This window comes from Sus scrofa, chromosome 6 (assembly GCF_000003025.6).
Source record: "Sus scrofa isolate TJ Tabasco breed Duroc chromosome 6, Sscrofa11.1, whole genome shotgun sequence".
NCBI classification, from domain to species: Eukaryota; Metazoa; Chordata; class Mammalia; order Artiodactyla; family Suidae; genus Sus; species Sus scrofa.
In genome coordinates, this window is record NC_010448.4 from 115,389,488 (window position 1) to 115,416,331 (window position 26,844).

Consider the following 26,844-nt stretch of genomic DNA (forward strand, 5'->3'; position numbering starts at 1 on the left):
CCCCCTTAGAGTTCTATGTCATTGCCACCAAAGTAGAACAGGGTAGCCTGGTGGTTTGGGGGGAGGAGGGAAATAGTACTTGAAATTAGCATGAAAGGAACAATGCTACTGACCCAACCTCCAGCAGGATACATATGTCAGGGAATGCTGGTAGAACAGTAATGACCACACTTTATATCCAGTTACTGTCGAATTTATGGTGCTGGGTGAAAAGAGGTTTTATTTACAAAAGTTGGTTGACCCAATATAAAATAGAAGGAAGTTAAATATGTCTTTACTTTTGCATGTTTTACTACCTTATTTCTAGAACATGATACGCTAAATGTTTTCATAATCATTACCTCCTACTTCCTTTAAAAATCTGACTGTAGGAGTTCCTGTCATGGTTCAGCAGTTAACAAACCCAAATGGTATCCATGAAGACAAAGCTTCACTCAGTAGGTTAAGGACCCAGCATTGCCGTGGCTGTGGTGTAGGCCGGAAGCTACAGCTCCGATTCAACCCCCAGCCTGGGAACCTTCATGTGCCGCAGCTGTGGCCCTAAAACAAACAAAAACACACACACACACACAAAAAAAAAAAAAACTGACTGTAACTAGTTACATTTTGTAATTGCTCGATAAATTCACAGTAAAGTGTAAATCACAGAAAGCACTGCTCCTCCTTGGAAATATAGATCTTTAATACTTGGAATATCTGCTGACTCAGGAACAAAAATGAAATTTCATTATCATTAGGTCATAGGTCCAGAGGAGGAACAGTTTCCAGTGCTCTTCAAGTCACACATGTGTCATCTGTTCATGTAGGAGCACGGAGCACACCTGAAGCTCAGGCTTCACATCCTCACCAATTGACCTAATGCATCTAGTCCCTAAGAAAGAAAGCAAAATGTTCCACAGAAGTCTCACTATCTTCTTCCTGAAAGCCTGGAGACCACAGTCTTCCTCTGATTTTTTTTTTTTTTTTGGGGTTTTGGGTTTTTTTTTTTTTTTTTTTTTTTTTTTTTGGTTTTAGATGGCTTTATTTTCTAAAGTGCAAATCCAAGGTATAAAGAACAATAAACCATACTCTATATCTGAGGATCCAATTACTGAAAATTCCAAGGTCCAAACAATGGAAACTCACAAAGGCACTTTTATGAACCATAAAACAATTCTCCACATGAGCTTTCACATGGATGTTACTTTGTTCAACTCTGTCTTCCCTGTAATACTGCCCTGTTCTAATTCTAAAATGAAGCAAGTACAAGGATATACTCTCTTCTTCTTTCATTCCCACAGGAGAATTAGTCACAAGAAATCTTTGTTGGCTGACTTAGCTTTATTGTAGCTGATTCTGCATGAAATGGGTGTGACTCTCTTCAAAGGTATGAATCATTTGATATTGTTTCAGTAGAAGTTAAGAGAGGTCCACCTTAAAAAAAAAATATTACAATAAATTAGCAGACAATTGCCTAGTAAAATAAGAGCTCTGCTTTCAAGGCATGTAGTCATGTTCCATAACGAACATGATGATTAAAATAAATAAATAAATAAATAAATACCTTTAGGAGTTCCTGTTGTGGCTTAGTGGGTTACGAATCTGACTAGTATCCATGAAGATGCAAGTTCGATCCCTGGCCTCACTCAGTAGGTTAAGCATCTGGTGGTGCCATGAGCTAAGGTGTAGGTTGCAGACATGGCTCAGATCTGGTGTTGCTGTGGCTGGGGTGGAGGCTGACAGCTGCAGCTCCAATTTGACCCCTAGCCTGGGAACTTTCATATGCCACAGGAGTGGCCCTAAAAAAAAAAAATCTTTAACCACAAATGACCTCAGACAACTGGTAAGGATTACTGTGATTGTTAAAACTAAATTATCAGGAGTAATTTTTTTTCCCATTGCCTTTTTTTGTATCAAAGTTTTACTTAACTAGTTTGGTGATGTTTGAACATATTTCTGTCTAACAAAATCTCTACTTTAAGTCAGAATTAGAAGAGGTCATGAAACTCAAAATAAGTCTGCGGAAAAAATAAGAGCAAAAGCAAAAGTGGTGTATGGTTAAAACAAAACAGGTTTAAGAGCACTTCCCTGAAATGCTCAGACACTAGAGACATCTTGATTCTCTTCTATGATATCAGAAAGACTGCTTCAATTCTCTCTGGGTGTGTACTGATGTATTAAATTATTTTGTATCATATTAATAGATTTTCAGGAGTTCTCTTAGGGTGTAGCGGGTTAAGGATCTGGCATTGTTATTGCAGCAAATTGGGCTGCTATGACACAGGTTCAATCCCTGGCTCTAGGAACTTTCCTATGCCAAGGGCGTGGCCAAAAAAAAAAAAAAAGATTTTCAATTATTTTTGTTATAAAAGTAAAATTACTATGAAATAATTACTAGAAATAATTTGCCATTCATAATATCACATTTGGGATTCAAGAATAACAGTATCATAACTTTTGCTCCCCATAGTTCACAGGGTGTCCTCCAAGGCAGTGGTCCCCAATATATTTTCTACGTGACATGTGTGACAGACAACAATGACAAGCTCACACCCTCTCATGGACAAGTTCCCCCTGAGGCTCCATTTGCCTTGCCAGCAGGAATCAACCTCCTTCTCCACCCAAGGAGGGGATATAAAAATGTAGGTAAGTAGTATCATTACTGAATAACTTTAAATGTGCTCTAATCGTTTCAATAAGTAAATCATTCACTAAGTTTCAGACCTTGATTAACAAATTATTACATCAAGTTGCATGGGACTAAAATTTAAAAACCACCACCAAGATTAATGTTGAAAGTTAATTAAAATAAGTTAATTTCTTGGAATCCCTGTTTTTTCTTTAAAACGGAAATTTTTTTTCTTTTTCTTTTTCTTTTTGGGCCACACCTGTGGCATATGGAAATGTCCAGGCTAGGGGTCAAATCGGAGCTGCAGCTGTGACCTACACCACAGCTCATGGCAACGCCAGATCCTTAACCCACTGAGCAAGGCCAGGGATCGAACATGCATCCTCATGGATGCTAGCTGGGTTCGTTACCACTGAGCCACAACGGGAACTCCGAAATTATTATTTATTTTTGAGATTCTGCCTCTCTCTACTAAAGTATTTATCATCATCAATCAGATCATTTTAAAAAGATCTTTAAAGCCAGTGTTTTACTTCCACTTTCGCTCTCCAAAGCTACTGCATCGCTTCTACTTCACTTTTTCTGGATATGTGAGAATATCACTTGTTTACGTGCAAATAAATGAAGTAACTGCCAAGAAACCAGCATTCTTTTCTGTCCTCTGAGGGTTTTTTCCGGTGGGTCTCTCTAGGCTCAGTTAGGCACATTGGGTCAGCATGATGGTTTCTGCCTGACACTCTGAGCAAACGCTCTGTACCTGCCTGTACACTCGTACTACCCAGCCCTACATGTCCGGTTGCACAGGCAATGGTCGCAAGGCCAGGGCTGCTATTAGCAACCAAACTCTCCTCCCTAGTCACTGCTATTTCCCTTATCTTTCCAAGAATGCCTATAAACAAACCCTAGGGTGAATCAAAGCCGGAGATTTATTCTGAAATTTTTCTTCAGAAAAAAATAGGTGGGGAGATAACATCAACATTCCCAAGAACCACACTCTTGTAACAAGGCTTAACTTTGTTCATCTCTGGAGGGCAAGGGATTTTCCATATTGTTGATAATTTCACACTTTGCCCCTCCTGTGGGGAAGGGAGTCTGGAAGGAAAGGAAGAACACAGAAATGGCCTCTGAACAACTGCAACTTTACACTGTTCAGAAAGCCTTAGCAGGCTCACCCATGATGGAAGTATGAGATAAAGGAGTTCCCTTGTGGTGCAGTGGGTTAAGGACCTGGCGTTGTCACTGCAGCAGCTCAGCTTACTGCCGTGGTGTGGGTTTGATGCCTAGCCTGGGAATTCTACCTCAGTTTGGTGACATTTACTCACGTCCTTCCAGGAATATAACGGTCTCTGCTCTTTTCCCCTCTATCCTCATTTTACACACACATACAAACACACACACACACACACACACGCACACACACCAGTCTATCCTCCAAAATAACCTTGCAAACATATTCACTATTCTTTCATTCACACATTCAACTACGATTTACTGAAGACTGACAATGCAATGGGCCAGGCACTGTTTAGGTGCTGGATACACAAAAGTTCATGGAGAAAAAACCCAGCCCTCGTGAAGCTTACATTCTAATGAGTGGTGACAGATAATACATAGTACGCTCAGTCTTTTAGAGCGTGGTGTGCCAAGGAAAAATGAAGTAGGAAAGGGGGTGGGGAGCTCTTGGGGTGGGAGTAATTATAACTTTGTTATGGGTGGTCGGAAAAGACCTCACTGAGAAGGCAATATTTGAGGGAGGAAAAAAGTGAAGAGTGAGGGAATAAACCTTGTGCATGTCTGGAGCAGAACCTTCTAGGGAAAGAAGTGGAGAGGACGAGGTGGAGCATGCCTGGTGTATTTGTGGTATCATGCTGTGATGTAAATAACTGATAAGGGTTTAGCATGCCACCTCCCAGGAACACGCATGTATCAGCAAAGGGAGCCTTCAACTAAAGAACTTCAGACATTAGTCAGTTCCTCGTGAGGGTGAGGCCATCATGACCTTGCCGAGGGTTTCCAGACAATCACTGCTTTCTTCCCACCTCAATCCAGCATTATTATAGTCTTATCACCTTCTAAAATGAGTGTACGACTTGTTTTGAAAAAAGTCTCCTGAGATGTTGGTTCAGCACTCTACCTAGACCCAAGGAGAGACTATTGCGTTTTCTCTGCTGAGCCTAACCTCGTTCTGCAATTACGTCTTCCTCTAATTCTCTGGCCCATGAATAATGTTGACAACTTCCTTAAGTCCTTTTGGTTCAGGGACTTAAAAAAAAAAAAAAAAAAAACCCTAAAACTTTTAGGAGTTCCTGTTGTGGCTTAGTGGGTTACTAATCCGACTAGTATCCATGAGGATACAGGTTCGATCCCTGGCCTCACTCAGTAGGTTAAGCATCTGGTGGTGCCATGAGCTAGGGTGTAGGTCACAGACATGGCTCAGATCTGGCGTTGCTGTGGCTGGGGTGGAGGCTGACAGCTGCAGCTCCAATTTGACCCCTAGCCTGGGAACTTTCATATGCCATAGGAGCAGCCCTAAAAAAAATTTTTTTTTAACTACAAATGACCTCAGACAAGCTGGTAAGGATTACTGTGATTGTTAAAACTAAATTATCAGGAGTACTTTTTTTCCCATTGCCTTTTTTTGTATCAAAGTTTTACCTAACTAGTTTGGTGATGTTCAAACATTTCTATCTAACAAAATCTCTAAGTCAGAATTAGAGGAGGTCATGAAACTCAAAGTAAGTCTGAGTAGTCAGTCCTCAGCTACTGACTCACGAGGAGGAAACTTGGGGAACAGCTCAAGTGTGGCTCTAGCTCTGGCAGGGTGTCAGCATCTGTGCCCATGCTCAGGGCCGACTGCTGCTGCCCCACAGCATGGTGACTATTCACCAAGGACATCTTGGCTTCTCTGCACTAGACCACAGGGCTTGCAGTCTGCTAGGCTTTGGTTATTACTCTCTCAGTTCTAGATCAGAAAGGCCACAAAGCTTTCCCAATCTGCTTTTTTTGGGTCTTGGGGGTTTTTTGGTTTTTGTTTTTTTCTTTTTGGGGCTGCACCTGAGGCATATGGAAGTTCCCAGGCTTGGGGTCACATGGGCGCTACAGCTGCTGGCCCTCCCCTGCAGCCACAGCAATACCAGATGCAAGCCACATCTGCGTGTGACCTACGCCACGGCTTGTGGCAACACCAGATCTTTAACCCACAGAGCAAGGACAGGGATCAAACCTGCATCTTCATGGATACTATGTCAGGTTCTTAACCTGCTGACCCACAATGGGAACTCTCCCACCCTGTCATTGAGGCCTCCCCCTGCCCCAAAGTCAGCCAATGCTCCTTTCTCACTGCCTAAAACGGGCATGGCTCTTGGTCCTTCCACCCAGACAGACCATGAAAAATTCATCACCCTGACATATAACATCTGTAAATGTTACTTCTGCCTGGGCTTCTGTGGAAAAGGAGACGAGACCTTCTCCAGGATTAAGGGGAAGGATGGTCCGCTCCCATTTCTCCACCCCCAGTACAATACATTCCTCTCAACCTGCCCCTGAACTTCTCCAGCCCTGCCCTGTCCACACTCAACTTCTGCCACACTCATCTCCAGGCACAGTATATCCCAGATACGTACACCTCTTAACTATCAGCCAGGTCACTCTGAAACTCTGACTCACACCCACCATCTGCTACTCCTCTCCCACTCTTGGTGCAGTATTGTTGGACAAAACACACAAAACACACACCAACACACATGCATGTATGTGTGAATGCATATTGTTTGTGCATCACAGACACACGCACACACATGCACACAAACCCAGATCAACATTTTCTGACCAGATGCACTATTAATTCATCCACAGTAGATATTTCAAACATTTTCCCCCATTATACACCTTTTCCACTTGTAATCAGTTCCTTCTTTGTGGGCTTGGTTCAGCAAATCTTTACTGATCATTTATTACGTACTGGATACAATGAGTTGGGCCCACTCTGAATATGAACGGCCTCTGCTCTTAAAAAAAGAGCAGTCTTAAGAAAGAAAAATAATTGAAGTAGCAGACATAGATAAACAAACCATAAACCACAGTGTGATTGCTGCTGTACAGGCTGTAGGATCATTTTGAACAGAGCCACAGACAATGAAAGAAAAGTTAAGTATAGTAATTGGATATGAAAAGAATGGAATAATTGATGTTAGGTGGTCAGATTGACAAGGCACATGAAGAAGTACTGAGCTTGAGCTGGAGAAGTGTAAGGGATAGGGCAATCTTTTTGTCACTATGCTCAGTTTGAGATCCCTACAAAATTATTGGTAGTTGGAGGTCCCTATGAAATAGCCAAATGGTTATGTGCCATGTTTGAAGCTCAGGAGAGAAGGCAGTAATGGATTTGTACAACAGGAGTGGTTACAGAATCATGCTGGGTACCGAGTAAGAAGAAAAGATGGAAAAGAAAGAACTCAAAGGCATAAGCATTTTGGCCATGCCCACAGCATGAGGAACTCCCTGGGCCAGGGATCAAACCTGCACCACAGCAGTAACCTGAGCCATAGCAGTGACAACACCAGATCCTTAACCACTAGGCCACCAGGGGACTCCCAGGCATGAGCATTTAACAAGTAGGCAAAGAATAAGAAATATATTGAGAACGAACAGCCAACAAGAAAGAAAATAAGGTAACTTTTTCTGCCTATTAAATCTACCTGCAATTATGTTCTCATTTCAAACTACCTGCTAGACTCTTCTCATTGGGTATAGCCCTAATATCTCAAATTCAATTTTCACACACACACACACACACACACACACACGCACGCGCGCGCACACACACACACACACACACAAGCTTTTACTTCTGACTCCCCTGTGTGTGTCAATGTGATGAAAAAAAAATTTTTCATGGATAAATCTGAAACCTCTGACTCTTCACCAACAGTGTTTATGCCCTGATTTACTCTGATTTACTCTAGCATAAACAATGTCTCCTTCACAATTATTCATCCTTTAAAGTATCAGCTCACAACACCACTCTATCCCAACCCCTCCAAAAAAGCTGCCTCTACTCTCATGGTCAGAAGAATGAATTAGATATTCTCTTCCCTATGTTTGTTTTATATTCTGCACATAGTTCTACCACAGCATTTGTAGTAGTTGATAAGTTAGTTATAGTTCTATTATTTCATAAGCATCAATTTTTGTTTCTTGGACTACTTATCTTTGCATCGCCAATAAAATGCAAATTAAATGTTTGTTAAACAGAGACAAACTAATGTTGAAAATATGAGAAAAAAATGAGAGGAACTAAACCAGAAAAAAAACTCCTCCTTTTATGGTCCTTCTCACTTTACCTAGATATATTTCATAATTTTTCCTGTATCTACATACCCTTTATTTTTTAACTGAAGAATAGGTGATATTCAATACTATATAAATTACAGGTGTACCACATACTGATTCACTATTTTTAAAGGTTATGCTCCACTTACAGTTACTATAAAATATTGGCTATATTCCCTATTTCAAATACCCTTTATTAACCAATATTTTATGTCTCTTGGGCACTGTAACCATTTTTTATAACAGTCACACATTTCTGTGCTTTGCTTCTAAGCACAGTAATGTTAATTCTAACATATACAATCATTGGGACATTCAATGGAGTTGAATGGTTTTAGCTGTCTATTAAAACGATTAGCCATTTATACTATGTTGATTTATAAACTGATTTTTAATCCTGGAGTGGGTAGGGAGTAAGACGGCAGTAACAGTAGAAAAGGGCACTTTAATCTTTGTTGGTCCTTATGAAACTTTTTTGGTTAAATAAAATTTTTGTTTTAGATAATATTACGAGATGAGTCTAATAAGTTAATCACTTGAAGCTTATTCTCACCTGTGTGTACGTGTGAAGCTAAGCATACTGGGAAACATAACTCAGATATTTTGAATATAACTAGATGTTAAGCTAATTATTTGCACAAAGTATATTTTAAACTGCTGCATTATAAATACATGTTGTAAGAAAAGCATATTTACCATAATGTTCAACTAATTTGGGGGGGAAAACCTGTAAGTTAAATCTTTCACATCTTATAAACACTTTGTTTTATTTTAAAGCAATCAGCACTTCATTGGTAATGGCATTTGTTCTGAGCAAAGAGATTTATGAAATAGACTGACTCTCATGTCAGGTGCTAGAGAATCAGCTATGTATGAACGGACTTCCAAGAGATCCCTTCAAGTCACTGAGTCAGAAGTTTCAGAATTTTCAACAAGGAAATAATTCAAGAATGACATACCATCTCATTGGATTGTCATCTTGCCAATGACACCATCTCTTAAAAGCCTTGCAATAGTATTATAGAGGAAGACTACCCTGAAACTGCCTTTGACAGCCTCCAGGGGCGAGTAAATTATCCAACAAATAAAATTTGCCTTGGCTATTTCTCATTCTGAAAGCTACCAATTATCTTCATTACTAAACAGAGATCATCCTCTGGATAATAAGGCCTAAATACTTGCATATAGGACTCAGTTACAAGAGCACTGTTAGAGGACTTACATATAGTTTCCAGGGATGATTTGTGAGTGTTTTGGTAAAGCCTGCCTTGTTTAATTAGAAGTTTTCTCAGCAGTGATCGGGAATGAGAATTATCACCAAGGTGTGATTCACCCACTTCTAGCTCATGAGAAAGGACTGGAAACTAGAAGACATTCTTTCCTCCTGATTCAACGAGGCAACCAATGTTTATTAAGAGTCTAACATGGTACTCAGCACTGTTCCAGGCACTGGAAACAGAGGGGGAAACTAAGCACACTCCTTCTAGATACTTAGTGCTCAATTTAGCCACAGACACTTAAATAACACTATTAATTTATCAGTTAATCCCTAAACAAATAGAGGAAAAGGGGATTCTCAACTCAAAGAGGCAGTGGTCCTTGGCAGCTGAAGAAGAAAGGGACTAAGAAGGAGACGGCCATTGTACTGGATATGAAGAAGTGGAACGATGCAAACTGTGGAAAGAAGGATAGAGATACTTTGGGCGGGGGCACAGAGCACTTTTAACCACAAAGGAAACTGATATTTTGATCAACCTTGATGCCAGACTTGTCTTTCTAGTAGCAAATCAATCCTCTATACTTTTGTATACTTCCAATATACTTAAAATATCAATAATTAGCCTTTCTTACAAATATTCTAATCTGGTGCTGATTCTAGTGTTTCTGTTTTTCAAGAATTCAATTTAGTATTTACTCTCGCAATAATAATTATAACACAATCATTTGCTGAACCCGTATGTGCTAGACGCCACAGAACGTTTCACATAGATTTTCTGATTTAATTGGCACAACAGCCCTATTTGTTGGGGGCTATTAATCCCATTTGACAGATGTGGAAACAGGCACAGAGAAGAAACAGAGAGGTTATCCAGGTTACACAACTAAGTATCAGAGAAAGGATTCTGATCTCGAGTGACGCTTTGTGTCAGAGATTTCGTAAATCATATCGATTTGTGTATTTTCCCCTTTACACCTTTAGAGTTTTCTCCTAGTAGAGGCTAGTCAAAAGGGGATCAAAGAACTGTCCCTTTGGATCATGTGTGCCTCTTCTAACTACTTTCTCCCTGAGCCAGACAAAGGGCAAACCTGTTAAACGCAAAGGACAGGGCCGTAGGAAAGAGGTGAGAAACCTTCGTGGAGACAACCACCTGAAATAGTGCTCCAGAACTTTTGCACCAGGCACCGCGGCCGCCCCGAGGCCGGTCCGCTGTCGTCTCCGCGCCACCCGGGCCTCGCGCACAGCCACCAAGCGCTGGACCTTCGGGCGGCCTCCTGGCTCATCGCGCCGCTGCAGGTCTCAGCTGCCGAGAGCAAGGCCTGGCTCCACCGAAGAGGGGTCGAGGAGGGAAGGGCGGCGGGGCGCGGCCTGCCACTCAAAGTCCCCAACCCCGGGACGTTACGGCTCCAGGTGCGTGTGCGGCAGGGGGTGGGAGTCCACCGTGAGCCTCCCTCCTAGGCGCGGTCCCCACCCTCGGCACAGGCAGTTCGGCCGCGCTCCGGGCTCCATTTTCTCGCGGCGGCCACACCTGGAACCGCGCCTTTGGGCTGGGCGCGCGGCCGCCGCGGGGGAGGGGACCCTCGGGGCGGGGGCGCCGGGGAGGAGCGGGTGCGCGCTCACGGGGACGCAGGCAGCCAGCAGTGCGAGCGGCCCTAGGCGGGAGGCGATGGCGCGGGGCGCGGAGGGCGCGCTGCTGCTTCTCCTGGTAAGTGCAGGAGTCGGGGCGCGGCGCCCGGAACGAGCCAGGACTTCGCCGGCGCCCGGCTCGCGCCCAAACCTGCCCCCTTCCGCCAGGGAGCCTGCCCGATGCTTCCTCTTTGTGCCCGGAGGTGGGAAAGGGCCGGGCAGGCGGTGGTGAGCGCGGACCCTGGAGCTTCGCTGGGGCCGAACGGGATGGTGGGAACCTGGCGAAGTTCCTTTTTTCTTGCATCCACGCACCAGCCCTAGTGTCTTGTGGTGTCTGCGATCTGTGGGTGTAGTGAGCCTTGGAGTGGGGACACCGGTCCCGGAGATCGGGGCTTTGTCTGGAGTCCCCGACGGCAACATGGAGGCAGCGGCCGCGCCTCCTTCCTTGCTTGTGTCTGCAGGGTCCCCCGGCTCCAGCCACCCGTGCGCGTCAGTGACCAGGGCGGGGTAGGGGTGGGTGTTGGGGGGAGAGGGGGCCGGGGAAATACCTGTATTCCTAGACTGCGGCAAAGGGCCCCAGTCGTTCTTTAAATGTGTTTTACACAGTTTAGAGATTTTTCCCTTAAAGCCACGTTACTCTTAAACTCACCCACATATAATTTGAACTTAAAGTTCACAAAGTTGGTGTTTTAAAACAATCTCCTAGTGTTAAAGGTAATGAACAAATGTAAAAGTTCTATGATTTTTTATTTTATTTTAAAAACTTAACAGAAAATCGAAGTGCAGAGCCACTGTCAAATGGGGTTTGCAGAAGTTATTAAATTGGAAAACAGTGTTCAGTCTCTAGTGCTACCTTTCTTATGTTTGGTTTTTAGACTTTTATTGGGTTTTAAATATTTGTTTTCCGTTTGTTAAAGTAACTGCACGTAATTGAGAAATGTACCTGGCCTGTAGGTGTTTGCCAAATGGGTTTTGATACAGTGACAGTTATCCTACTAATATAGGTGTGCTTTCACCTTCTAGGGACTTAGCAGATGTATGTTCATAGAGATTAGGTACAAGATCGTATTGTTTTCTTATGTAATGGTGAAAAGTATACAAGTACACTTTGTATTAAAAATTCTAACTTCCAAGAGATTGCCTTTTCTCTATCCCAGAATTGCAACAGAGGAGGGAAAAAATTTTTCCCGGAACTTTTGTGTTTATCACATAGAAAGAAGAAACATGACTAATGCAGTCTAGGAATTTCGGTGAACTCTCTTTTGCATGCTATTTAGGACCGTTGGGCGCCGGTTATTTTCATGCTCTTTTTATCTTTTCATTTTGCCCAAGTCATTGAGGTAATTTTCAATTCAAGTTTGTTTTGTTATTAAAACTTTTCAAAGAAAATTTGGGGTTTCCTTTTTGGCCTCCAGAATAACAGAGCAACTAGATCCCTCACCATGGTACTTCCTGGCTAAGGAGATAACCAAACTAACGTAGCAACTGGCTCAGTTTGAGGGTTAATTATTAAATCCTTGCAAGTAGGAAAAGAAATTGTCTTTATCTTCAAATGGTATAACAAGCAGGCCAATTTCATTTACAGAGAAATAGGTACATAATTTAGGCATATTTTTTACTTTAGTAATTCAGTATGTTTACTTTATTGGGCAATAACTGCTTTTTTTTTTTTTTTTTTTTTTTTTTGCCACTCCCTCGGCATGCGGAAGTTCCTAGGCCGAGGATTGAACTCACGCCCCAGCAGTAACCAGAGCCACAGCAGTGGCAAACCAGATCTTTAACCTGATGAGCCACCAGAGAACTCCAATAATTGCCCTTTTAAGAAGTGATTATTAAAAAAAAAAAAAAAAAAAATTTGGAGTTCCCGTCGTGGCGCAGTGGTTAACGAATCCGACTAGGAACCCAGAGGTTGCGGGTTCGGTCCCTGGCCTTGCTCAGTGGGTTAAGGATCCGACGTTGCCGTGAGCCGTGGTGTGTAGGTTGCAGACGTGGCTCGGATCCCGCGTTGCTGTGGCTCTGGCTAGGCCTGCGGCTACAGCTTCGATTCAACCCCTAGCCTGGGAAACTCCATATGCCGAGGGAGCAGCTCAAGAAATGGCAAAAAGACACACAAAAAAAAAAAAAAAAAGAAAAGAAGTGATTATAATTTTATAATGATTATAAGTGATGATGAGCAAAATTCTTGTATTTTTATCTGATATAAATTTGAGTACGTTTATTTTCGTATTTTCTGTAATATTTTACAAGATATAAATTTGAGTATGTTTATTTTTGGTCAAAGAACAGTTCAGGGAGTTCCTGTTGTGGTTCAATGGTTAACGAATCCAACTAGGAACCATGAAGTTGCTGGTTCGATCCCTGGCCTTGCTCAGTGGGTTGTGGTGTAGGTCACAGGCGCTGCTCGGATCCTGTGTTGCTGTGGCTGTGGCGTAGTAGGCTGGCAGCTACAGATCCAATTAGACCCCTAGCCTGGGAACCTCCATATGCTGCGGGAGCAGCCCCAGAAAAGGCAAAAAGACAAAAAAAAAAAAAAAAAAAAAAAAAGAGCAGTTCAGCATTTTTCCCTGATGTGTTTGAAGTTGAAGTTGGAAGTATAGCTTTTAGTAAAGAATGGAAAGCAGCTATTCTGAGAGAAGTAGCTCTCCAGGACCCAGGTCTTTTATAGAAGGGAATATAAATTACAGTGTGAATGGGTCAGAGTTCAGTTGCAGATCACAGAATTCACTCTGGCTACTTAGAGCAAGAAGAGAAGTGCTTCAGGGCATTGTGTTGACGGCATCCTGTGGAAACAGCCCATTTTGCGCTGTCAATAGTGACTTCAAAGCCATCCAGCAGAACCCCAAGCCTTGAGGAGCTCCTGTGATCAGGAACCAACACTTCCACCCCACAGTGTGGAAACAGCCTTGATCAGGATGCTACTTCCACTGCCAGCTCGAGAACCATGCCAGGTTTGCTTGGATACATACCAACGGAATGTGCCAGGACCCTGCCTCTTGGCATGCATGAGCCTAGTGATGGGCACTCTAGCCAGAGTCAGATTGCTGCAAAACCCCAGCTCCATCCACTTCTGTGCTCGCCAGCAAGAACAGCAGACCTTCACTTCCTTCTTTCAAGTCTCACGTAAATGCTGGGTGTTGACCCTAAAGCACATTCAGAACCTTAGCTGCTGGGAGTCTGTGATATTTGGTCTTTAGCTTCCCTCTGAGGTTCAGGGAGACAAAGCGGAAGGGAGATGTTGAGTGGCACCCATGTAACTATCACACAGTCGTCTATCCCATCTCTGTGAAGAGGGGAAACAGAGGCAGTTTTTTAAATAAAGCCAGAGAATCTTTCCTCTCCAAGATCTCTTTATCTGGAATCCACTGATCCATAGATAGGATTCAGAAGATCCATAGACATGGCTGGGAATAAATTAATATACCTATTCTCATCAATGTCTAACTAAAGTTTGGCATTTCTTTAAATTATGTGTATAGGAAAGACACTGCCATAGCATAGCAGTATTTGTGACTCTAAACAATAGAATTCACAAATATTTTCACATCATAAGTATCTCAAAATACCATTTTTCTCATCACTACAGACTTTCTACTATATCTTATTTAATGTGTCGACAATGAAGTACATGACATGACTGCATCGCAAATGGGTGTTTTTTTTAAAAAAAAAAACAAATTCTGATAACTGTTTCAATATAAGTGGGTTCATTCATAATCCAGTATTTTTTATTTTATAAATTTAAAAACATTATTCTGAGAAGAGGTCCACAGGTTTCCACAGACTGCTAAAGACAGCACTTGGAGAGATTTCTGATGGTTGCCTCAGTTTTGCCTTTGACTAAATTAAGCTTGTCCTTCAAAATCAAACTACATTCTAATGATTCAGTGGTAACAAATTATATTGTGAACAGTTTAATCTCCTAATGTTTTAGTTTGCTAGGGCTGCTGTAACAAAGTTCCAAAAACCGGGTGGCTTAAAACAGAAATTTATTGTCTTAGTTTTAGAGACCAGAAATCCGAAGTCAGGGTGTGGGCTGAAACCTGTGGTTTCCTTCCTTGCCTCTTCCCAGTGATGGGTGGTTTGCCAGCAATCTCTGGCATTCCTCCCCTTGGAGGATTGGATACTCCAATCCTCTGTCTTCACATGGACACAGTCTTCCTGGGTCTCTTCATGCATGTCTTAGTCTGTGTCCATATTTCCTTTTTTATAAGGACACTGATCCTCTTGGATCAAGGCTCACACTCATGACCTCAACTTGGCTATATCTGCAAAGACCCTATTTCTAAATAAGGTCATATTCGGAGATACGGGGGTTGAGACTTCAGTATGTCTTCTCTTGAGAGACACAATTCAGCCCATTACAAGTAGGTTCATCTATAAATTTTCAATGACATCGGTGTTACACTTAATGTTCTAATATGCAACTGGATAACCGATTTTGAATAAATTCACGTATAAGTTAGATGGTATATATTGACGCTTACAAGGATAATCAATTATCATATCCAGGAATTTTACAGATGTATGCTTTAACATTTGTTTTTGTTTCTGAACATTAATAGGTAATGAGGAAATGGCAGCTCTTCACAGAAGCTTCTTTGATTATACACTTAGGGGAAAGTATGTCACAAAAAGATCTGATGAGCATTACTTTAGTCTAAATTCTCCCTGATCACTAGAAAACTTATGAGCTAAGTTAAAAATCACCAAGGCTGAGGTCCATGTATTGATAGAAACTTTGCAGTTAATCTGATTATCAGATATTATATATTTTGCAAAAGAGTTTATTCATGAATGAAGCATGCAAATATTTGGATGGGAAAGAAATTACACATTGAATAGGGCTTGGTATTTTTTAAACTGCCAAATTGTGGTAAAAAAGAAAACTTCATTGAAATTATAAATGAGCTTAAGAGCAATTCTAGCATTTCTTAATAACAGCTTTTTTTTTCTGTCTTTCACTGTGCTGTAGATTTTAACAGCTGATAATAGTTTTCAAACATATAATCCACATATGATGAAAGATTGCTTTCTCAGTTAAATTTAAAGTTTCAGATGTTTACCACATGTGACATTGCACAGTTTTTGTTTATTTCAAATAATTTTAAAAATGTATTGGGGTTTTTACGTATGCAAGCTTGGTGATTAGGATGAAGGAAGCTGGAACACCAGGATTTGTACCATATTCTAAGAGTAAGTTGGATAATGTCTGCAAGAAAATAAACTAGGTAGGAGCTAACCACATATGACCACTATTTTGCAATTCCCTGCTCAGTTTTAGACAGTGTGCTAGAAAAGGCAGAGCTATTCTGTTCTCATTTTGCTTATAGTCATTTAAACAAGTAAATGACTAAATTCCAAATGGGCAGTGGTAAGAAGAGGAATGATAAAAGAACCCATGGTACCATGGAGCCTTCAGAAGGCACTCCAGCACTGAGCATCCCAGCTAAGCCCTGAGAACAGTTATAAATTAGTGATGTAATGTGAAGGGAAGGAAGAGGAAGAATGTTCTAGGTAGAGAGAAGAGCATATGCAGAGACAAGGGTACGTGATTCCCTGAAAGAACTGAAAGAACGTGTAGCTGGAACCCAGAAAGCAAGGCAAAACAACATGCAGAAAGATGAGTCTGCAGCTTTCTTGGTACCAGGGGAATCCACAGAGGGCTTACTGACAAGAGAGCTTTTTTAGGGAGGTGTTCAAATCAATAAGGAAATGAAAAGGTGAATGTTTGTTGAGTTATTCAGGAAGGGATGGAGAAAGACGAGATAGTAGTTGACTGGGTATAATTGTCCGTCATTATCTTAATAAAAAAAAAAAAAAAAAAAAGCATTCCAGAACGTAGGATGCTGTGATCAAAGACTGGCGGAAGAGCCCAGACAGTAAGTACAGTGGAAGGAGGGGACAGCCTGGCAGGAGAGTTGGTTTGGGATCAAAGATTCTCAAGGAAATCACAGGGAACTATACCTAATCACTTGTGATGGAACATGATGGAGGATAATGTAAGAATAAGAATTTATGGGAGTTCCCATCATGGTGCAGCAGAAGCAAATCCAACTAGGAGCCATGAAGTTTTGGGTTTGATCCCTGGCCTCGCTCAATGGGTTAAGGATCTGGCGTTTGCCATGAGCTGTGGTGTAGGTCAAAGATGCGTCTCGGATCCAGCATGGTTGTGGCTGTGGTGTAGGCTGGCACCTGTAGCTCCGATTAGACCCCTAGCCTGGGAACCTCCACATGCCGTGGGTGCGGCCCTGAAAAGACAAAAGGCAAAAAGAAGAATTCATGTATATATAACTGGGTCACTTTGCTGTACAACAGAAATGGACACAACACTGTAAATCAACTATAGTTAAAAATTTTTTTCTAAAAGATGCTCAAGAAAACGTGCAGGGACAAGGGGGTATGGAAGGAGCATTTTGGATGTCAGAAGGTGCAGGACACTACTGATGTTTAGTATTCCAAACCCAGAGATGCTAAACATCCAGCAATCTACAGAACCATCAAAAAAAACCCACAAAAAAACCTGGCCACTTAGGAAAACTTTTCCTATCAGAGATGATGGTAGCACCGTTCCCCCAACCCATTGAGAAAGGGTGATTAACAAATAGAGCTTCTAATTAGGGATTCAGCTTACCTTTGTATTTTTATTTCTATTTTTTATTTTTGTGCTTTTTAGGGCTGGACACATGGCATATGGAAGTTCCCAGGCTAGGGGTCCAGTCGGAGCTACAGCTGCAGGCCTACACCACAGCCATAGCAACGCAGAATCCAAGTCGCTCCTGCGACCTATACCACAGGTCACAGCAACACCAGATCTCCAACCACTGTGCAAGGCCAGGAATGGAATCCGTGTCCTGTGAATACTATTTGGATTCATTCCCGCCGCACCACAATGGAACTACGATATTACTTCTGTTTTTTTTAAAATGCAGATATCCTTTTGATTGGTTAAGCTTTGGTACATTCATTTATTCAGCAAGAATTATTGAGCACCTACTCTGTGCCACTTTTCTAGGTCTTATTTTCAAAATCATACCTGCATGGCAATTTCTTTCACTAGGCAAGCAGGTGCTGCCCAGCTAATGGGGGAATGAGAAGGCAGATTTGGATGGGAGAGAAGAGAGAGGTCCAATTTCCCCTTTTTCTGAAGTACCTCCATGCCACAACACTTTCAAGTTGCCTACAATACAGACTAAAAATAAATAAATGGCCCATCCCCCTGCCTCCTGTTAAAGATCCACTCTCCTTACCCCAAAAGTGCTAACTGGGAAATTGGGCAGGGGGCCTTGCTCAGTTATTTTCTTTTAACACTGGCAGTTGTCTATTCTTTCAAATTTCTCCTTCCTTTGCTTCCATAGTACTTTGCTGAGGGTCCTTGCACCTCCAGGAAGCTGCAGTGGTTTTCTGACCAGGCACAGAAGTATGTGCTGTACCCACATCACCAGGAGACATACCAGATCTTGGGGGGCAAGGGATGGGCGGTAGCAGCAGTGCCTGAGAGGGTGCACCCTTGGGACTCTGTGCAGTGACCCATGCCTCCCTTTGCAGCGATGCCCTGCTTTTCAGCATCTACTCTCTTTTCCTTACTCAAAGGATTTCCTCATAATTCTAACATCATTTTTATCATCTGTGCTCTAGAGAATTGCATCTGCTAACTACTCAGAACTAAAATTTTGATACCCCCTGACTCCTTTCCCCACCCTCCAACAAAGGGCATTGCCAATGGCTAATGTTGACTCCCTAAAGACTCTCACCTCCACCCATCCATTCTAGTGCCATTACCCTATTACTGGTCCTCATTCATCTCCTCTAGCTATAACTTTAACCTTCAGCTGTCTCCTGCCAAAAAAAAAAAAAAAAAAAAAAACCAACTCTCTGAAGCTCTGGTGGCACAATATCTCTCATCGGAAGCTGGTAATGACTCCTCAGTCCTTATAGGGTCAGTGGAGATCCTTAGCACAACTTTTTGTCCTTACTTTCTACTTGTCACCATCACATGGTTTAGGTGTCAAACCACCAGACTTCCTGTTCGTTGCCCTCCATCTCTGTGTTCTGGCAGATGACAGTCTCTAGAGCAGATTGTTTCCTTCCATCTCCTGTCTGCTCCCTCTCCCAAACCTCTCCCGATTTCTCTAAGAGGAAGTAATTTCTGCCCTTTCTGGGCTCCCCAGAACTGCCTTTGCAGCTGACATTCACACAAAGAAGTTTTTCTATCTCAATTATATTAATTCATGTCTGCTTTATCTCTCCTGCTGAACTAAGCTTCTTCAGAACAGGATCTACATATCATTTATCTATAGACTAGCTCAATGCCTTAGAACAGGAGAATCCTTTAAAAACCTAAGAGTTCATGTGTCTCTCTATATTTGGAAAAGTTGGAATAATAATCTGAATTTCACTTGTTTAGAAGAAGCATTTAATACCCAGGTAAGGTGGGTGGTAATTGTTTTTTTGTTTGACTTTTAACATATTCAGCAGTTGCTAGCTGTGCTTCTGCTACATGCCAGTCTTTTAGCTGCAGACCATGGAGCTTACAGTAGGGAAAAGGTAGATGTGGAGGAAATAATTTGACATTTTTTGAGCACCCATTGTGTGCTGATTAACTGGATTTAGTGACTGTTATTAATGGATGAAGCTGGGTAGAACCCAGGGCCCCCAACACCATATGCCTCCCGGTCGATCCAAAGGGATCACCATGACCTCCTTTTGCAGGCAGTTTTCTATAGTTAGTCATATGTAAGGCCTGAACTTCTGAAACTAAATGATTGGTTTAGTGTTGTTATGAGATAGAATCATTCAAAAAAGGAAAAAAGAGAGGAAATGTAAATTGAGATATACCTGATTTCACAGTTCTACAAAAGTATTCTTACAATTTTCTAAAATCATTGATTTTCACTGTACAGTTGTGCCAGTCCACTTGTTTGAAGCCATTTGAAAATTTCTACTTTCCACTTTGGAACTTGGCATCAAATTGTTGGTCAGTTTCTGGTAGTTCCTGAAGTTTGACTTACTGACAGACCAGTGCCATCTAGTGGTGGAAAAGGACAACCTGAAGTTCTTGGTTTTCTTACACTTGCGGGGTGGAAATTGGGTTTCTTCTATTTTTAAGTGTAATTTTCAGGAATATATTGTAGCAAAAAGGTAGAAACAGACTGTCATTTTTGTCTAAGAAATTACGTATTATACAGATGTATATGAAAAGATGCGTTATTCAGATTTACTTATACTTTGCCTGATTCCCGAAGCATTTTTAGCAATTATAGAAAACACCAGTAAAATGGTAAAAGAGTGCAAAAATGATAAATGGTCAGGATCAGTAAAACTGAAGCTAGAAGAAGAGGTATGAGCCAGGAGAAAACACTGTTTAAGGCTATCTTATTGTAGTTGATTACTACTTGTAAAGTAGAAAATCTTCTTATAATGGGAAGAACTCACTTGCTGAATTTCCTTATTTGGAATGTATCTGTTCACACATCTCTGTAATTAAGGACTTGTTGTCCAGCCTGAATTATCCAGGCTTTCCTTCCCTTCCCCTTGCTACTCGGTGATTTTACACAATTATTTTCAAAAGCATGATCTTTGGACTAACAGCAATCAGCATTACCCGGAAACTTGTTAGAAATACAGGTTTTATACCCCATCCCAGATCTACTGAGTCAGAAACTCTGGGGTGAGGCCAAGAAGTCTTGTGTTTTAACAGAGTGATTCACATGCCACCCAAGTTTGAGAACCACCATTGAATCCCTATTAGAAAATAATTGTAAATGGAAAAGAAGATTCAATATTTTTAAAACCCTACTTTTACCTATTTATTAACAATTCTAATTTTTTAAAAAATATTTTAGAAGCCAAGCGAATGGACACTAAATAATGTTGACTTTTGGGGGGTCTTCTGTTTATTTGTCTATGCCAAGTTGAATACAGGAGCTGTCAGGAGTTCCCATTGTGATGCAGCAGAAACCCGTCTGACTAGTATTCATGAGAACATGGGGGTTCCATCCCTGGCCTCACTCAGCATTGCTCTGAGCTGGGTTGTGGGTCCCAGATGCAGCTCGGATCCCCAGTTGCTGTGGCTATGGCACAGGCCAGCAGCTGTAGCCTAGCCTACGAACTTCCATCTGCTGCAAGTGCAGACCTAAAAAGAAAAAAAAAAAAGGAGCCGTTCATGATGACACAGAGCTTAACTTGAAATCACAATCCACAACATGATCTGACAACTCAGGTGTAGCACAGCTTTGCTAAATCTGTATTTTATATTTCTTGGCATCAATAAATGTCTCCAAGGAAAATATCTTTCCCTTTGAAGCCAACTTCAATATGACTCACCCCAGATCATATTTGTTACATTAAGATTAGCTCAGACATCTGAAGAGCAGGCAAAAGATTATGATCCACCATAGAATTTATTACTGTCAGACAAAGTATATATAATTTTACTATCTAAAATTCAAATTCAGAGTTGAAAAATTGACCTTCACAATATTGTTTTTCTTGGCTATGGAGTTTTTTAAAAGGAGCAGCCGTGAAAATTATAATTATGTTTAAGTTAGTGAGGCTGCCCTAGGAATTATACTTATGTATGGGTTATTTATAAATTGGATTTTTAAGATGGGAATTTCTAAATAAGGTATGATGTTGAGCCATAAAATAAGCTTTATAGACCACCTCCTCCTTCAAAAAAAAATAAAAAAGAGGACATTAGTATGATAGATAGATGAAATTCTAACAAGTCTCACCTTTCTCAGGTGTATCAGACCTTCTTGTGGATACAGAGGCTGTTAAGGACCAATTCTGTCTATACAGTTAGAAAATTCAGGATATGCAATGAGAGGAAATAAATAAGTAGTATCTGTGGCCTTTATTTTATCTCATTTTATTTCCTTTAAATTATTTTAGCCAAAGCTGAAAACGCTTTAAGTTTGTAGAGTTCTTGTTGTGGCTCAGCAGTAACGAATCCAACTAGTATCCACGGGAACTTGGGTTTGATCCCTAACCTCACTCAGTGAGTTGAGGATCCAGCATTGCCTTGAGCTGTGGTGTGGGTAGCAGGCGCAGCTCAGATCCTGCATTGCTGTGGCTGTGGCGTAGTCTGGCGGCTACATCTCTGATTCGACCCCTAGCCTGCTAACTTCTATGTGCCATGGGTGCAGCCTAAAAAAGAAGCCAAAAAAAAAAGTATGGGTTGGGGAGTTACCTGGTGTTCTAGCAGATTAAAGACCTGGTGTAGTCACTGCTGTGTTGCAGGTTCGATCCCTTACCTAGGAACTTCTGCATGCTGTGAGCATGGCCATGGAAAGGAAAAGAATGGGTTGGATATAAGCCAGGGACCCTAAGGGCAGTTTCTGATTCTGCCTTCGGTACACTGAAAGGGAGAAAGAGAATTTTAAAACATTCTGACTGGTTGGAAAGGTGGGTTAGAAGAGGAATTTACAGGTGTTTCTGTGACTGTCCAGGGATGGGCATGAGCTTGAAGAACAGCAGCAAGCACATGCAAGGTCACCTCTTTTTGGGTCCCGAAGATCATCCATTCACCACCTTATAGACCTCTATAAAATTTTTTCTGGCTGATTGGAAATAATAAGCCGTTATAATTCCTCAAAGTTAAAACAATATTTTAAACTACTCTGGGGAGTTCCCGTAATGGTGCAGCAGAAACGACTCCGACTAGGAACCATGAGGTTGCAGGTTTGATCCCTGTCCTCGCTCAGTGAGTGGGCAATCTGGCGTTGCCAGGAGCTGTGGTGTAGGTCGCAGATGCACCTTGGATCCTGCATTGCTTTGGCTCTAGCTCTGATTAGACCCCCTAGCCTGGGAACCTCCATATGCCCCAGGTGTGGCCCTAAAAAGCAAAAAAATAAAATAAAATAAACTACTCTGTAACCCTCTACATCTCATTTGCAGTAAGTTATTAATTAGTCTGAGATATTAAAGTTTAAGGGACCATGGACTCATAGAGTCACAAAAGGAAGTTTCAAAATAATCTTAAGGAAGTTCCTGTTGTGGCACAATGGAAATGAACCACCTAGTATCCATGAGGACGTGGGTTCAATTCCTGGCCTTGCTCAGTGGGTCAAGGATCCGGCATTGCTATGAGCTGTGGTGTTGGTCGAAGACACGGCTCGGATCCTGTGTTGTTGTGGCTGTGGCGTAGGCCGGCAGCTACAGCTCTGATTTGATCCTGGAAACTTCCATATGCTGCACGTGCGGCCCTAAAAAGCAAAAGAAAAAAAAAAAAAAAAGCATATTATGACCGGCGGCCTATCAACCAGGAGGAGCTGCCTTCTTCCAGTGACTCAGAAGTCCTCCAGGATTCTGTTAAACTCATCAAGGTGACTCCAGAACAGGAAGTCTTTTCTAAAGGTGCCGACCTTAGAAACAAAGAATCGATTGTATTTTTTCAGTGATATTTGACCTTCCCTCATGCCTCTGCCAAGAAAAAAAATATTTTCTTGCCAATTACTGAGAAGGCTAGTTTTTACAAGATACATAGGATCTAATGGTAGAATTTTTTTCTTTTTTTCTAATCATCTGTAAATTGGGAAAGCTTTTAAAGGATTTTTCTGGTGCATCTAAAAACACTACTTTTTGGATACTGAGACTAAAAGCTTCCTTTTCTTCTTCGATCTTAAAGGCATGTCGCACAAGTCATTCCTCTATCACAAAGTTCCTTGTGAGAAAAAAGAATTATGGATTCCATAGTTGGAAGAAGCCATAACGGTCCTCTTATCCAGACATCCTTCCAGTGCTTGAAACACTTTTACAGCATCCGCACAGGATGTCACTCAAACTTACCTGAACTGGGAATGTTCAAAGGAAAGTGGTAGGGAGTGGGAATGGAGGACAGAAGACAGGTGTCAGTCCATGCCTTTAAATTGTCTGCAATATGCTACCAGTTTGGAAATTTACATAAATCCATGGTCCTCCAGAACTTGTGTGACTTTCTTGACCCTAGTTATTACAGTAACTTCCAAAGCGAGAAACATGGTCCAAGTTAGGGTTTCTCAACCTTGGTACTTTGCTCTAGAGCCAGCTGATACTCCATTGGGGGAGGGGCTGTCCTGTGCATTGTAGGATATTTAGCAGCTTCTCTGGTCTCTACTCAATAGATGCCAGTAGCTCTCACCTCCTCACGCTCCCAACTCTGGTTTGACAAGCAAAAAGGTCTCCAGACTTTATCAGATATTCCAGGTGACTGATGGCAGGGTGGTACGGGTCACGCAAGGGGTGGAGTGTGTGTGCACAAAATCTCCCCCAATTGAGAACTACTGTTCTAAATTAAGATTATGTGCTGTGGGAGTTCCCATTGTGGCACAGCGGAAATGAATCTGATTAGTATCCATGAGGATGCAGGTTCAATCCCTGGCCTCAATCATTGGGTTGAGGATCCAGCGTTGCCGTGAGCTGTGTGTAGGTGGCAGATGCAGCTCGGATCTCACGTTGCTGTGGCTGTGGTGTAGGCCAGCAGCTGCAGCTCCGATTTGACCCCTAGCCTGGGAACTTCAATATGCCACGGGTGTGGACCTAAAAAAAAAAAAGAATAAAGAATATGTGCTGTGAGATACAATCCCAAGGAAACATCCAAAATATTTACTTTAGGAAGAGTACTTAAGGTCTCAACTATTTCCTTAGTCACATAATCAAATAGTTCCACAGTTGACAAAATGCTGGTACAATTCTCTTGGGGTTTTTTTTGTACCATGAATGAATGTGGAGCAAATATTTCAGTCTATGGTGGCTTTATTAAGTATCTGTGAAAGCAGGCTCCTGCAATTGATGCTCTGAATGCAAACAGCAGAACTATTAGGTAGATTTCAAGAAACCCTCAGCTTTAAGATTCACATCAATTTTGCTAACTTTTTGATGAAGTTAATGAATTACTGAACTTTCAAAAACTGAGCATACCATGTTACCAGGAACCATATCAAGAAACAAATTACCAGCCCCCTGACACCGCCTCCACTGTCGCCATCCCCTCTACCAGCACCAACCTTGACCATGGCACTGTCATTCCCACCGCCTGGCCTGGCTCTTCCTTTTGCAGAGCTCAGCCTGACTTGCCTCCCACCCCCAACTTCTTCTGCTCTCTATGCAGATGTAGCCTCCTCTGAGATCTTCCGCATGGTCCTAAACCTCTCTCTGCCACCCTGCCCCTGCTTTTGTTTTCTTTACAGCTCTTATCACAACCTATTTTTGTCTCTCTCCCCAACATGTAAAAAAAACATCCAAGAGGACAGGAACATTCTGTTACTTAGCATATTGTAGGAGCCTGGGAAATTGGAGGCATGAATAAATCCAAATTTCAGAGATTTTAAGACGAGGAAAAGTCTTAGAAATGAGGAAATACCATCACGATTCTATTCATGGAGTGCCTGCTATGTGCCAGTCACTGCAATAAGTGCATTTATTTATTATTTCTTTTAACTTGTATAATAATTGCAAAATGAATGTGTTAGGTTGCTTTCAGACACAAGTACCAAAAGCCAATTAAAAAATTAAATAAAAAGAATATTTAATATCTCTCAAGACATGGTCCAGAGATGGGGTGGCTCCAGCTATGACTAATTCTGTAACTCAGAGGTGCTATGGTTTCAGTTTGGCTTCCCTGCCATTTTATTAGCCTTGTGTTCACAGATGGGATCGAGGTACCAAATGTCAAATATCTTTGCTCAGCAGTCTCCAGAAATGGGTAAAAAGAGAGGCTGTGCATATACTTTTCTTCTTAGGAGGGAGAAGAATCTTTTTCCAGACTCTCCTCTTTTTCCAGACTCTCCTGATAGCTTACAGGCCAAGTTCTCTTGCACGTGGTTATAGACTGAATGTTTGTGTCGCCCCAGATTCATAGGTGGAAACCCTAACTTCCAATGGGATGGTAATCGAAGATAGGGCCTTAGAGAGGTAATAGGTTTAGATGAAGTCATGAGGGTGAGTGCCATGGTGGGATGAGTGCCCTCGTAAGAGGAGATACCAGAGGACTTGTGCTCCCACTCCATTTCTCTTTCTCTCTCTCCCTCACTCTCTCCCCTCAACCCCCACCATGGGGACACAGGGAGAAGGCAGCCCTCTCTGGGGAACTGAATCAACCAGGACCTTGAACTTGAACTTCCCAGCCTCTAGAACCCTGAGAAATTAACTTCTGCTGTTTAAGCCACCCAGTCTGATATTTTGTTTTAGCAGCCTGAGCTAGTAATACATTTATGTCTAAACTAGTCACTGTCAAAGTGAATGAGACTATCATGCTTTGGTAGTAAGTAAGTCATTCAGCTCCAGGAACTGGGTGGTGTGTACCTGATATCTAAACAAAACGGGGTTCTGTGAACATTGAAGATGGACATTATATGATCGAAAATGTCTGCCACCGCTAAGTGATTATTTCTTATGTTACCATCTTAGGAAACTAAGATTAAAGCATTTTATCTGGCAGAATCTGGGTATGCAGAGTTATGCCCTTTTATTAGATAATATTGCTACTCAAAAAGAATTAAAAGAGGGAGCTCCCGTGGTGGCACAGTGGAAACGAATCCGACTAGTATCCACGAGAATGTGGGTTCGATCCCTGTCCTCGCTCAGTGGGTCAGCGATCTGGCATTGCCACGAACTGTGGTATGGATCGCAGACATGGCTTGGATCCCACGTTGCTGTGGCTGCGGTGTAGGCCAGCAGCTGTAGCTCCGATTCAACCCCTAGCCTAGAAACTTCCATATGCTACGAGTGCAACCCTAAAAAACAAACAAAAAAATAAAATAAAAATAAAAAAATAATTAAAAGAGTCTCTGGTAACAGCAAAGTTAAGAAAAGCTTTATCTTTACCACCTACCCTGAAGAGTAGCAGAGAAGACTGGAAACAGTTTTTTAATGTATGCGCTGTACCTCCATATCTTCTAAATGCCATTCTCCAATATCAGAAACCAGGGCTCCCAGGTGAGATGGCTCATTTTAAAGCTGGGACAAGGAAAATACAAGATGAGTCTGGAGCATCTTATAATGCTTAGACAGTAAGGAAGACTAAACATGGGACATGACATAGGGATGCCGAACCTAACTGGAAAGATCTCCCAATGGCCAA

General features: G+C 41.8%; 1 protein-coding gene and 1 long non-coding RNA gene across 2 annotated transcripts in view; one reads left to right on the forward strand and one right to left on the reverse strand.

Moving 5' to 3' along the window:
• On the reverse strand, nt 951-10,415 carry LOC110261189. The gene is made up of 2 exons (XR_002345076.1): nt 10,309-10,415; nt 951-1,413 (listed from the first exon to the last, which is right to left on the reverse strand). It is a non-coding gene; the product is annotated as an uncharacterized LOC110261189 (long non-coding RNA).
• DSG2 (desmoglein 2) overlaps nt 10,736-26,844 on the forward strand; it is a 53,541-nt gene continuing 37,432 nt past the window's right edge. The window contains exon 1 of the mRNA XM_003356392.4: nt 10,736-10,863. Coding sequence (XP_003356440.1) covers nt 10,825-10,863 — 39 coding nt within the window. The 5' untranslated portion in view covers nt 10,736-10,824. The remainder of the gene's footprint in view (nt 10,864-26,844) is intronic.